This window comes from Macrobrachium rosenbergii, chromosome 14, assembly GCF_040412425.1.
Source record: "Macrobrachium rosenbergii isolate ZJJX-2024 chromosome 14, ASM4041242v1, whole genome shotgun sequence".
Lineage (NCBI taxonomy): Eukaryota > Metazoa > Arthropoda > Malacostraca > Decapoda > Palaemonidae > Macrobrachium > Macrobrachium rosenbergii.
The window spans coordinates 50,124,771-50,137,820 of record NC_089754.1 but is presented as its reverse complement, the minus strand read 5'-3'; the positions used below and the strand labels follow the sequence as shown (position 1 = coordinate 50,137,820).

Sequence of the window (13,050 nt, the reverse complement as noted above, 5' to 3'; positions counted from 1 at the left end):
ATCTTTATGATATTTGCAGTCTTTTGTTTACGTTTTTACGGTAATCCCCAACGGGCTTGTACTAAACACTCCGCAGCGGTTAAAAGTCTTGAGGGTTACTGTCTAGGAAAGATCCCAAATCTCGTTTACGAATAAGATAATCGTTCGTTTTAGATTAAGTCAGCCTTGTGCCATCATGTGCTCTCTTGCTCTAGGGCAGCCCGTAAGATCGAACCAGTCCTACGAAAGCCTAAAACAATGTGGCTGGAAAATTCAAGTCTGCAACAAATTCCTCACACGGAGCCCCATACCAGTGAGAAGAGTTCTGTTAAGTACCTGAAGTTTGAAAACCTAAGAAGTAAAGGGCTGGAATTTTACAAAGAAGTTGAAAACCCTACACTTAAAATATCACTGATAAGAATAAAATGAGTCCATTTTTTTGTGTTGTTAAATCTTGAGTTGCTGTGATATACAATATGTTTCTGTATAAACACATTTTGATGCTATTTACTATTAACTATTATAACACGAATATAAAACAAATTGAAAAATTCCTACTTTATCCTTTTATCATTTATAAGTAACAGTAAACCGACTTTTTATACACTTAAAAAAAAGCAACTGCTAAATTTAACTTAAATACAAAAGCGAAAACACCTAACCGATCTAAGCTGAAGATATTCCGCAACTCTTAAGAAAAAAAACAACCATCTTCGGCAAATATGTTTCCTTTTGGTTGTTATCGGGGGTGAACAACCGGGTTATTCTCGTCCAACTTGATACCCCTTGCAGGATCGTTCTGACCTTCAGCGTAATTGCTGCCTTCACCCTTTCGGTAATTACGATTTAATCACAGAAGCGCCTCCTCGAGTTTATACCAGAGTTCAAAGTTGTTTGTTTCTTGCTCGAAAGAGTTGGGGGTAATTTTCGAAAACTGTTTTCTGATTCGTGTGTTCCCTCTTACTGAACAACTTTGTAGATATGAAAGGTTAATCAAGAATTCTCTGTTCCATCTTAGTAAGTAACCTCATGGATATGAAAGGTTAATCAAGAATCTCTGTTCCATCTTAATAAGCAACCTTATAGATATGAAAGGTCAAGCAAGAATCTCTGTTCCATCTTAATAAGCAACCTTATAGACAAGAAAGGTCAATCAAGAATCTCTGTTCCATCTAAGTAAGTAACCTCACAGATATGAAAGGTTAATCAAGAATCTCTGTTCCATCTCAGTCATTAACCTTTTAGATATAATAGATCAGTCAAGAATCTCTGTTCCATCTTAGTAAGCAATCTTATGGATATAAAAGGTTAATCAAGAATCTCTGTTCCATCTTAATAATTTTGCAGATATGAAAGGTTAATCAAGAATCTCTGTTCCATCTTAGTAAGCAATCTTTTGGATATAAAAGGTTAATCAAGAATCTCTGTTCCATCTCAGTCAATAACCTTTTAGATATAATAGATCAGTCAAGAATCTCTGTTCCATCTTAGTAAGCAATCTTATGGATATAAAAGGCTAATCAAGAATCTCTGTTCCATCTCAATAATTTTGCAGATATGAAAGGTTAATCAAGAATCTCTGTTCCATCTTAATCAATAACCTTTTAGACATGATAGATTAATCAAGAATCTCTGTTCCATCCTAAAAAATAACCTTGTAGATAAGAAAGGTTAATGACGTCTCTTCCCCCGTGTAGTGGTAACTGATATTCTGATATCCATATAAAGGTGCCTGATACTCGCACTTTTCATGACATTTCTCATGAAAAGTAACCACCGAGATATGAGTTCTCGACTGCATGACTTTAAGGGATGTCAGCTTTATAATTTCAGATTTAAAAAGTGGGGAAATTTGCTTCGAATGCTTCACAGACATATGACCTTTCAATATTAATTGTTGTTCGTTAGTTTTATTGTTCAGCTTACCTAATGAAAATAAAGGGAAAATAGATCCTGAAATGGTTTATGAGGTTTTTCACTTTTTAGCTTTCTGTAAAAGAAAACTTCAGATGGCTATTTGTCTGTCCGTCCGCACTTTTTCTGTCCGCTCTCAGATCTTAAAAACTACTGAGGCTAGAGGGCTGCAAATTGGTGCGTTGATCATCCACCCTCCAGTCATCAAACATACCAAATTGCAGCCCACTAGCTACAGTAGTTTTTATCTTATTTAAGGTTAAAGTTAATCATGATCGTTCATCTGGCACCGCTATAGGTGCCAACAATACAAGCCACCACCGGGCCGTAACTGAAAGTTTCATGGGCCGCGGCTGAGAGTTTCATGGGCCATGGCTGAGAGTTTCATACAGCATTATACACTGTACAAAAAAAAAACTCGATTGCGCCGAAGAAACTTCGGCGCATTTTTTACTTGTTTCCCCCCCCCTCTCTCGCTGCAAAAATGATGATAATAATTATCCGATGCGAACCATAATCAAACAAAATTATAGTGTTTCTTAAAACGGGACAGCAATATCTAAATATAATTCTCTATTCTTCTGTATCTCAAAAAATATACTTCTCTATTCCTCTGTATCTCAAAAAATATCTGAACACTGCTGAAGCAAACGCAAGTCTTCGACCAATTCTACAGTGAGAGGAAGGCGGGAAGCTTGGCAGACCTGTGGCGCTGGTCACAAGGGAATAAAAGGTCAAAAGTTTCCCAAAAGTTTAATGTGAAGAGGTCCCCGAGACAAAACTTAACTAATTCAGCCCGGTCTCCGTAATGAGGAATAGGGAGAAAAGTCATTGAAACAAGTAAGGTGATGGGAAACTTTTCAAACTTTTCAGTTTCTTTGTTGTTAATTGTATGACTTTCTTGTAATGTTAATTGCACTTACATACGTTCAGTTAGACTTTTTCTTCATTGGTATTTTATTATATAAGACCTTGATGGCGCGTGCTATGCTGCGCTGGAACCCGGTGCTGCCTGTCATGTCTCCCCTATCCTCCCAATCCCCTACATACCTACCCCGCCCCCAACCAGGGGCGGACAAACAGGTGCAGGAGGAGAGTGGATGTGTCATGTCTCCCCTACCTAACCCGTTCCAACCCTGGGCGGACAAACAAGGTTTGCAGGAGGAGGGTGGATGTGTCATGTTTCCCCTACTGTCCAGATCCAGTACCTACCTCGCTCCCACCCAGGGCGGACAAACAGGAAAGATCCACTCGGATTTTATTATTATAGATGGTTATTCTATTTTGCTCAGTTCAATTCATAGCCTCCCGGTTTATTCCACATGAATTTAAATTCACATTGGATAAGATACATAGGAATCAAAATATGAGCTCCTGAAAAGTGGGCCAAGAGTGTGTACTTTCCAGGGACAGTCAAACTTCGGTGTTTTTTCTTTTTTTAACAGAGCGGCCAATGATGGACAGTCCGCCTAATGTCCTTTCATGGCCCCGGCTTGCAAATGATAAGACACAAGTGGGGAAAACAGTTAACGTTTTAATTACACGTTTTTCTTCAGCATAATTCAATTCTGCCATCTTAGCTCGTGAAATTATGCGCATGAACTGAATAGTTAAAAACCTCGAGTTGTGCCAAGATGATGATTTTTCGAGTTTAGAATTCCATTCCCAAGGAGGTATGAAATTCGTCCCGAGATAAACTTCCTTAACGATCGAGGGACCGAATTCTCAACTAGGATTCAAACTCCCGTTCGCAAAACTACATAAAAAAAAAAAACTTAGTATCTGGGACGTTCACGAAGCCTTGGAAAATTGCCGTTATTTCATCCTACTAAGGTTTGTTAAAGTTAGTTAAAGTCCTCCTAGACCTCTGTAGGCTCATAGGGCAAGCGCTGACCTCTTGTTTCTTAGGCCAACAGCTAGTGGGGGACAGGTCACAATGCCCATGACACGTGGCCAGTGTGTCGCTTAGGCCCACTGTTTAACTCCCCAGCCCGAGGGCTGGTACCTATTCTTGACATCAAGAAAATTTTTATTTTTATTTTATACTACGCCAAAGGAACCTGAATATTAAGTAGTAGTAAAGTAACTGAGGTTTCTGCTCTTCCGTGAAATCCCATTAGATATAAGCTCCACCTATATACAGGGTCAGTCAATCTCTATTGAATCCCACACTTCAAAAATTTCGGGAATGGCCACTGTTAACTGATGCCTGGAAATACATTCATTCAACTTCCAGATTCCTAAGTCTTCACCCATAAACAATTTTGTGGGGCATACAGTACATATAGATTCTTTGCCCTCTCCAGAGTTGGGTGGATAAATCTTTGTCCTGAAGAAAATTACTTTGTTTTACTCTTACTGTTTTAATAGCAATGGCAATATACAAATAAGAGTTTCTCTTCTGATGACTTATGTCATTTCTACTGGACAGGCCATACAACTGAATTTTATATTCCACTTTGTATTTACGAATTGTACGTATATCCACTGTTAGTTGTTATTTGATGTTTTAAAGAAATGAGAAAAGCACCCTCCCTTCAAACGAAGGTGGTACTCCGTCAGCCAGTTAAGTTTTATTTTTCGAACACCGGAATGATGCCATTCAAAGGCATCCGGAAAACACGTTACTAAGAAGAACGAGGTAACCTCTTGCAGTCGTTTATATAATGTTCTTTCCCAAGCATGACAGGAGCTGTTTTGTTCCGTATATTAAGTGCGGTCGAGACCCCCATCATTCGAGTGTTTTACATGGTATGCATAAAAAATTCAGTGCTTTGTGTTATCGAGAATACTCCTTTACGTGTTATTCTAACTTAGAGAAAAGAGAAAAGAGGAAAGAAAACGGAAACACTGGCAGAGCTCATTTATATTCCTGTCAAGATCGCTAAGTCTGTTCACTTTTCAGGGCTCAATTTCACCCGTTATTGTTCAGATGCCTTGGATGCTGCAAGTTTCTGAGTCTTCACGTTCGGAATATAGAGTTTAGGACAAAGGCCAAGCACTGGGATCCACGAGATCATTCATAGCCGGAAAGGAAATACAGAGTAGAAAGGTTTGAAAGGTGTAACAGGAGGAAAACCTCGCAGTTGCACCATGAACCAATTGATAGAGAGGGTGGAAAGTAAGATGGGGAGAAAGAGAATATGAACGGAGGCACAGCAAAAGGAATGAAAGAGGTTGCAGTTAGGGGCCGAAGGCACGCCGCAAAGAACCTTAAGTAATGCCTACAGTGCACCGCGTAAACGGCACTAACCCCCTGCGGGGTTCTTAACGTTTGAGACAAGGTCACATACTTCCATGTCCCTCTTGCTCCGAGTGAGGATTGAGCGACTTCATTCGCCTACGGCATCTGGCATTCGCTGTTCTTTATCAATTTATATAATAGTTCAAAAGCCGGTGTTCCTTGACCTTGTGCGATATGCAAGGTCAAGGTCTTTTGCTTGATAAAAGGAAAAGACGTTTTTGCTTCCTTAATGGAAATATTGGAAAAATTACATTTGTTTTGTTAGGTGATTCGAACGTTACTTTTGTTTTCTCTCTCTCTCTCTCTCTCTCTCTCTCTCTCTCTCTCTCTCTCTCTCTCTCTCTCTCTCTCTCTCTCTCTCTATATATATATATATATATATATATATATATATACATACATACATACATATATATACACACACATATATATGTGTATATGTCTATGTATACATACATACATACATACACACACACACACACATATATATATATATATATATATATATATATATATATATATATATATATATATATATATATATATATATATATATATATACTCGTATATGTAAAGCAGACAATCCATTTTTCCTATCTTGCTCCTAAAAGCGAAAGAATAAAACGCAAGGAAAAAATTAATTGAAAAAATAACTTTCACGCAAAAAACGGCGAGGAAGAACAGTGGATATAAAAATGAAGACGCTCGCTTTTGGAAACCCCTCTTTCTTCAGTGTCCTTTTCCTTTCATAAAATAAAAAAAAACTCTTCTGGAATTGTCATCGTTCGTTATTTAGAAGTATTCTTGCAGTTTGCCTCATCAAATAAAGAGCATGTTTACAATAAATGAACATCCCACCACTAACATATTTCTCTGAAAAATCTTCTGGTTTGAATTTTTATTTTGTCTTACGGTTCTTGATTTTCTGCGCCGCTGGAATTTTTTTTTTTTTTGACAAGATTATTTGTCGAAGCGTATGCGACTTAAAGATGAGTGAAAGAGAGGGATTCTCTCTCTCTCTCTCTCTCTCTCTCTCTCTCTCTCTCTCTCTCTCTCTCTCTCTCGTTGCAAAATCTGTCCTTCAACTCTTTTTTTCGGAGTATTTTTCTTTTTTTTTTTGTGTTCTCGTTCAGAATTTTCCCTCTTGACATAAGGCTGTGCAATATTTTTGCTTTTTCTTTGAGGTACCCTCTGGGTGAAATTGTTTTTGTTATTTAGTTACTGTAAAACAATTAGATTTTAGTTGCTTTCAGACGTTCCTCGTCAATACACTTCTTCAGTCTCTGTCGATTTTAGTTTCATCTGTTCCGCTTCTTCACTTTTTTCACAGTGAAAAATTAATTTTGATTTTTTTCATTATTTTGATATAAGTGAAAAGATGCAGTGGACAAAGATTAAGATATTGACACAAATAGCAACGTGCAATCTAAACCAAGTGAAAATCAATAGACTTTAAAAATATTAAGAAATGATTTTTTTTTTCACTTTCATCACTCCCGAATATTATCACAGTTTTGTGATGAATCATTTTTTTAATGACTTGGTAAAAAGAAAGAAACTATCAGAAACATTCATGAAAGCTAAATAAACAAGTATAATCGAAAGCAAATATTAACAAACTATCAGCTTTTGTATATCGGTAAGGGTATTTTGAATGTTCGCAAGTGAATATATTTTCTTGTGCTCAGAAGGTTAATAACACCGATATTTTATTACAAAATGTTGATTTTAATTGCGAATGATATTCATGTTTATAATGTACTTTCAAATTAATTTTGGTGTTTTTATGCTTGCATGATATGAACAAGTAAAATATGCGCCGAAATTTCTTCGACGCAATCGAGTTTTCCGTGCATTGCATAATCAAGGCCACCGAAAATAGATCTATTTTTCGGTGGTCTCGTTATAATGATGTATGAGCCGCGCCCCATGAAACTTTAACCTGGCCTATATCGTTGCCAGACGCACGATTATGGCTACATTCAACCTTAAATGAAATAGAAACTACTGAGGCTAGATGGCTGCAATTTGGTATGTTTGATGATTGGAGGAAGAATGATCAACATACCAATTTGCAGCCCTCTAGCCTCACTAGTTTTGAAGATCTGAGGGCGGAGAGAAAAAGTGAGGACAGAAAAAAGTGCAGACGGACAGACAAAGCCGGCACAATAGTTTTATTTTCAGAAAACTAAAGAGAAATTGTTTAAGAATTAAAACTAGGAAAAAAAAATAAAAATACAAAAAAGTAATAAAATCATAAGCTTTTGAAGTAAATCATCTACCATACTTCCCTTTCACCACATACCCACAGGGAGACCCGATATGTATGGATTAAGATGAAATGTGCCATTCAGACTACTTTATTGATGTTCCTAACACATATAACAGCTTCAGATTACTTTGAGGATATCTTAAATTACTTTCATGATATTTCAAATTGCTTTGAGGATAGTTAAAATTACTTTTGAGGATGTATCAAATTACTGTGAGGATATTTGAAATTACTTTGAGAATACGTCGAATTCCTGAGGATATTTCAAATTACTTTGAGGATGTTTCAAATTACTTCGAGGACATATTGAATTACCTTCAGGATATATAAAATTAATTGAGAATACTTCGAATACTAGAGAATATTTCCAATTAGTTGGAGGATACTTTTAATTGCTTTAGAATACTTCAATTTACTTTGAGAATATTTTGAATTACTCTGAGGATATGTCAAATTTTTTGAGGATATTCTAAATTGCTTTCAGGGAATAATATGTACAATGAACGTATTGTAAGTAGTATGTTTCAGTTTCTGGAGTCATCACCATCACCATCATCATCATCATCATCATCATCATCATCATCATCATCATCATCAGAGCCAAATGCCTCCTTCACTTCTCATTATACGCCACCGTGTTTCTGTTTTCCCTTGAGACCCACCGCTCATGAATGAAAGCTAAACAGCTGAGACCCATACCTGGTAATAGATACACAAGAAAAGAAAACCATCATTCTAAAAAAAATAAGGACAATAAAAAGTTATTTATCACATAAGCATTTTTGGAATTCGGTGCTTGTTCCTGTTATTTTCACCATAACGTGATGATTGCAATGTTTGGGTTCATGTGTAATTATTTTCTACAAAAATAGTTATCCAGATTATCATGGAAATGCCGGAGGAAACAAGGGAATTATCTATCAGGAGATTATACGTATAAAGCTTAAGTAAATATAACAGTGGCATTTACATTTAAATAACTCATTAAGTTAACACCGGGATTACTTTCCGTTCTAATTAATAAATTAACATATTTCACGCGATGGCGGCATTCACTTTGCACTCCAATTTTATCTCGCCTGGGGGCCAGAATTTAGATATATCACAGAATTTCGATATATTACCTGTCCATAGTCTGAGTTTACCTGCCAGCAGAATGAAGAACGCGGCCGACAGATCCTGAGTTGCCAAAGGCCTCTTTTTCTCGGATAACCCAGAGTCCATCGGGCCGAGACATTCCGTGGCATTTGGTATCCTTCTGTTCACCAGATAGTCAATGATACCCGATTCTCTCAGCCTTCGAATGCTAAGAGAAGAGGAAAAATGACGGCGGTGACTTTATAATAATAGTGATAGTAATCTATAATAATAAAATCCGAATGGTTCTTTTTCGTTTGTCCGCCCCGGTGGGGACGGGTTAAGTAGGTGATCGGGAGGGTAGGGGATACATGACACATCCACCCTCCTCCTGCAAACCTGTTTGTCCGCCACAGGTGTGGGCGGGGTAAGTAGGGGATCGGGAGGGTAGGGGAGACATGACACATCCACCCTCCTCCTGACGGGCAGCGCCGGGTTCCAGCGCAGCGTAGTGCACGTCATCAAGCTCGTAGTAATAATAATAGTAATTACCGCAGGAAATAAGGAAGGTGTAAAATTTGTTTGCCAGAAAGTATTAGAGGATAAGTGAATATACAAGAAATCTTTGCTTAGTGCCTAATTCTTAGTGTAGCTTCATTTTGCTCGGTAACCTGAAAGCTCAAGCAGTCAATGAAGTAATCGAATCTTATCAGTGATATTCTCTCTCTCTCTCTCTCTTTTCTATTCTATTTTTCCTATCTGTTAGTTTGCTAAATCCCTAGTGAAATTATGGCCATAATAATATATATATATATATATATATATATATATATATATATATATATATATATATATATATATATATATATATATATATATATATATATATATATATATATATATATATATATATATATATATATATATATATATATATATATATATAAATTCGTACGAATGCATATATATATATATATATATATATATATATATATATATATATATATATATATATATATATATATATATTTATATATATTCCGACTGTTGATTATCATTGCTTGAAAGTCTCTGTTTGTTTTTTTATTTTGTTGTAAATTATTGTAAATTTTTGCCCATTTAGTTTTTCAATTATACATTTCACTCTTTAGAAAAAAAAATAATAATAATAATAATAATAATAATAATAATAATAATAATAATAATAATAATAATAATAATAATAATAATAATAATAATAATAATAATAATAATAATAATACTCACATGGGATCTACCTGTGTCTTCAGACTGGACCCTTTTGGAAAAGCATAACTCACTTGGCTCGTCTGGAAGATTCCTTGTTTAATGGCATAGTAGGTGCAGCGTCCTTTCTGAAAATCCGATTATATACTTCATACTTCAACAATTTATACTGCAGGTCGTTACAAATATTCCTTTTAGATGATTTAATAACCAGCGGTAAATGATAAACTACACGAGTTTGATTTGCACTAAAAAATGATCAACAGTCAATGATGTATTACCTAGGTTTGATTTACAGGAAGAAACAATCAACACTCAATGATATATTACCTAGGTTTGATTTACAGAAAGAAACAATCAACACTCAATGATATATTACCTAGGTTTGATTTACAGAAAGGAACAATCAACAGTCAATGATGAATTACCTTAACTTGACTTGCACAAAGAAAAAATCAACAGTGAATGATGAATTGCCAGAGTTTGATTTGCACCAAGGAAGGCATAGCAGAGAGTCTTGCATTTATGGATTCATTATTTATGCCAAACCGTTCATTTTTAAGGCTAAACAAACCATTCATTACCAAGGTTAAACAAACGATTCATTACCAAGGCTAAACAATGCTAGTCTACGGATGGATGCACGATGAGCTATTTTCCAAAGTTTTAAAATCAAGTCTAAAACTGAACTGTGACCAATTTAATCTGCCGCTTTTATTTATAGTGCACCAAATTCTATGCCTTTGCTGTATATTACATAAGCTATAAAAACAACGTTTGAATTTGAGATCATTATATTAACTGAAATTCATCGTCGTAAAAGGTCAATCGAGGTCCACGAATATTTCATTAAGCTTTGACCAAGGGAAACTTGGTCGCGATTATTCTGACGAGAAAATTATTGAATAATCTAGCAGGCTGCTCTAATTTGCTCTAATTTAATCCCCCTCCCCCGAGGCTTTCGGCTTCACTGTACCCTGTTTTGTAACCTGTTGTCCTTTGTAACGGACTGATGAATTTATTTCGTGATTCACAAACAGCTGTTTTATTTTTTTTTAATGACTTCTCAGGGGCAAGGATATTAACTATAAAATCCAACGCTTCAGTTTTTATCCAGAAAAGAAATCTACAGAAACATAATTCTTGTCATGTTTATTCTTCTCGCAAGAAGCAAATGTATTTATAAACCTGTGCTATTGAGCTATGAATCTTAACTAATCAAATCTATATTGGGAAAAGTAAACACTTCTCTATTGCTTATTATGCTGCTGAGTAATCTAATTTTGCATGAAGACAAAGAGAGCGTAATCAATGAGGTATTATTATTAATCTGGACTAAATTTCCTCCTTCGTGAATATACAATTTATGTACACTTAATCACAATATGCGAATATAAAGGTAGAAGTATCATTAACGTTTTCGAGAGCAAAATGTTTTGCACAAAAATTAAAAATGTATTTTAAACCGTTTTTTGAACCGTTTGTGTTTTTCATTGGTCAACAATGAAAGGTTTTTTATTAGACTCATAATTCGTTTTACATATTTCAGTCTTCATACTGTGGATGCTCTTTGATTGTCTTTTCGTCTATATAATTTCGTTAGTAGTGTTCTGAAGTTAATTTCGTATTTCAATTTTATGCTCCACTGAATGACTTATTTTATTTTACAAAAATTCATTATATTTTTGAGGTTGGTGGATATTTTACAAAAAATTCCGCTTGTCGTTTGAAGTTAAACTGTGACCAGTTTGTCAGCGTTACGCTGGGGGAAAGGAATTAAAATTAAATTAAAGATACTATTCAATTTCAAGCTAAACAAGGAAGTTTAAAGCAAATTATTTTCAAGAAGGCAAATAGAACTTGCATTTCAAAAGGTTTTAGCCCTTCTCAAACGATCTGTGAACCTTCTCACATCGGTAATTTGAATTGGACTGAATACAAAATTTAGGCCAAAGGCCAAGCACTGGAACCTATGAGGTCGTTCAGTGCTGAAGCGGAAATTGACAGTAAAATTTTGAAAGGTGTAACAGGAGAAATACCTTGCAGTTGCTCTATGAATCAACTGTGGAAAGTAAGATGGAAGAAAGAGAATATGAAAAGAGGGACACTAAAAGGAATGAAAGGGGTTGCAGCTAGCGGCCGAAGGCATGCTGCAAAGAACCTTAAGTATAAAGCCTACAGTGCACCGCATGAGGTGCACTGCCGGCGCTACCCACCTTCGAGGCATCGGCATTTTGATTTTAAACCGATTAAGCTTATCTGCATTATCGTTTGCAGCATCTGTAAAGCTTACCTCGTAGCAATATGTTCTGATAAACTGTGGTGCTCAGCTGGTGTAATTTATCATTTCTACTAAAGGATATATTGATTCACATAATTGCATCAGAACCTTTGTCCTACCGTACAGACTGTGAAGCACTGAGCATCCTGTTAGTAGGCGATGCCCCGTTAGTGTTGCTTCTCTTTTGTTTGCTTCAGTTTAGTATTGTTTCTCTTTTGTTTGCTTTTCAGGAGATCGAAATCAGCTCAAGTTTCTTGCGATTGAGGAGTTTATTCTTATAAAATAAAGCTTTTCTAATTTTTCTTATTCATGCTTATCTAAAATAAAGCTTTTCTAACAAATTATTTTGTACAGATTCACATGGTTGTACTTGAACTTCTCGAATAAAGTGATGACTATGTTTTGCATTACATGACTTTGAAAATATGATTTTGGGAACGATGATGGTATGCTTCGTAAATAGACCTTATTTCTAAACGTTTTAAGTGTGTTACTCTTAGGATTACTAGGATATGGGATTAAATACAAGATGTAAAGAATAAAACTAGAATGACAGAAATAAAAACTTAAAAGCAAGATTTTGGAAATGATGACGGTATGCTCCATAAATCGGCTTTATTTCTAAATATTTTTTGTGTTACTCCTGGGATTATCTCAACATTGAATTAAATATAAGAGGACGTTCAGAATAAAACTAGAATGACAGAAATAAAAACTTAAAAGCAAGATTTTGGAATTGATGATGGCATGCTCCATAAATAGGCTTTATTTCTAAAAATATTTTGTGTTACTCCTGGGATTATCTTAACACTGAATTCAATATAAGAGGATACAAAGAATAAAACCCTAACGACAGAAACAAAGCCTTAAAAGCTACCTCTTCGTAAAGGGAAGCGTGTCTACTCACTGAACTGAAATCGAGGTGGAGCGCGTATTTGAGAGTGGTCTTGGAGCTTGTCAGTCCCCACCGGTACTCGTGGTATCCACGAGCTCCAACCTCTGCGGACAAGTTAAACATAAAGTTCTTCTTCACGGAGG

The 13,050-nt window shown here is 35.7% G+C and overlaps 1 protein-coding gene across 1 annotated transcript in view; it reads right to left on the bottom strand.

Annotated features, from left to right (window-relative positions):
- Positions 1-7,933: 7,933 nt before the first annotated feature.
- LOC136845547 (glutamate receptor 4-like) overlaps positions 7,934-13,050 on the bottom strand; it is a 6,261-nt gene continuing 1,144 nt past the window's right edge. Inside the window, exons 3-6 of the mRNA XM_067115728.1 lie at positions 12,920-13,050; positions 9,753-9,859; positions 8,555-8,715; positions 7,934-8,025 (exon numbers count right to left, since the gene is read on the bottom strand). The exon at positions 12,920-13,050 is cut by the window's right edge and continues 25 nt beyond it. Of these exons, the coding sequence (XP_066971829.1) occupies positions 7,934-8,025; positions 8,555-8,715; positions 9,753-9,859; positions 12,920-13,050 (491 nt within the window). The remainder of the gene's footprint in view (positions 8,026-8,554; positions 8,716-9,752; positions 9,860-12,919) is intronic.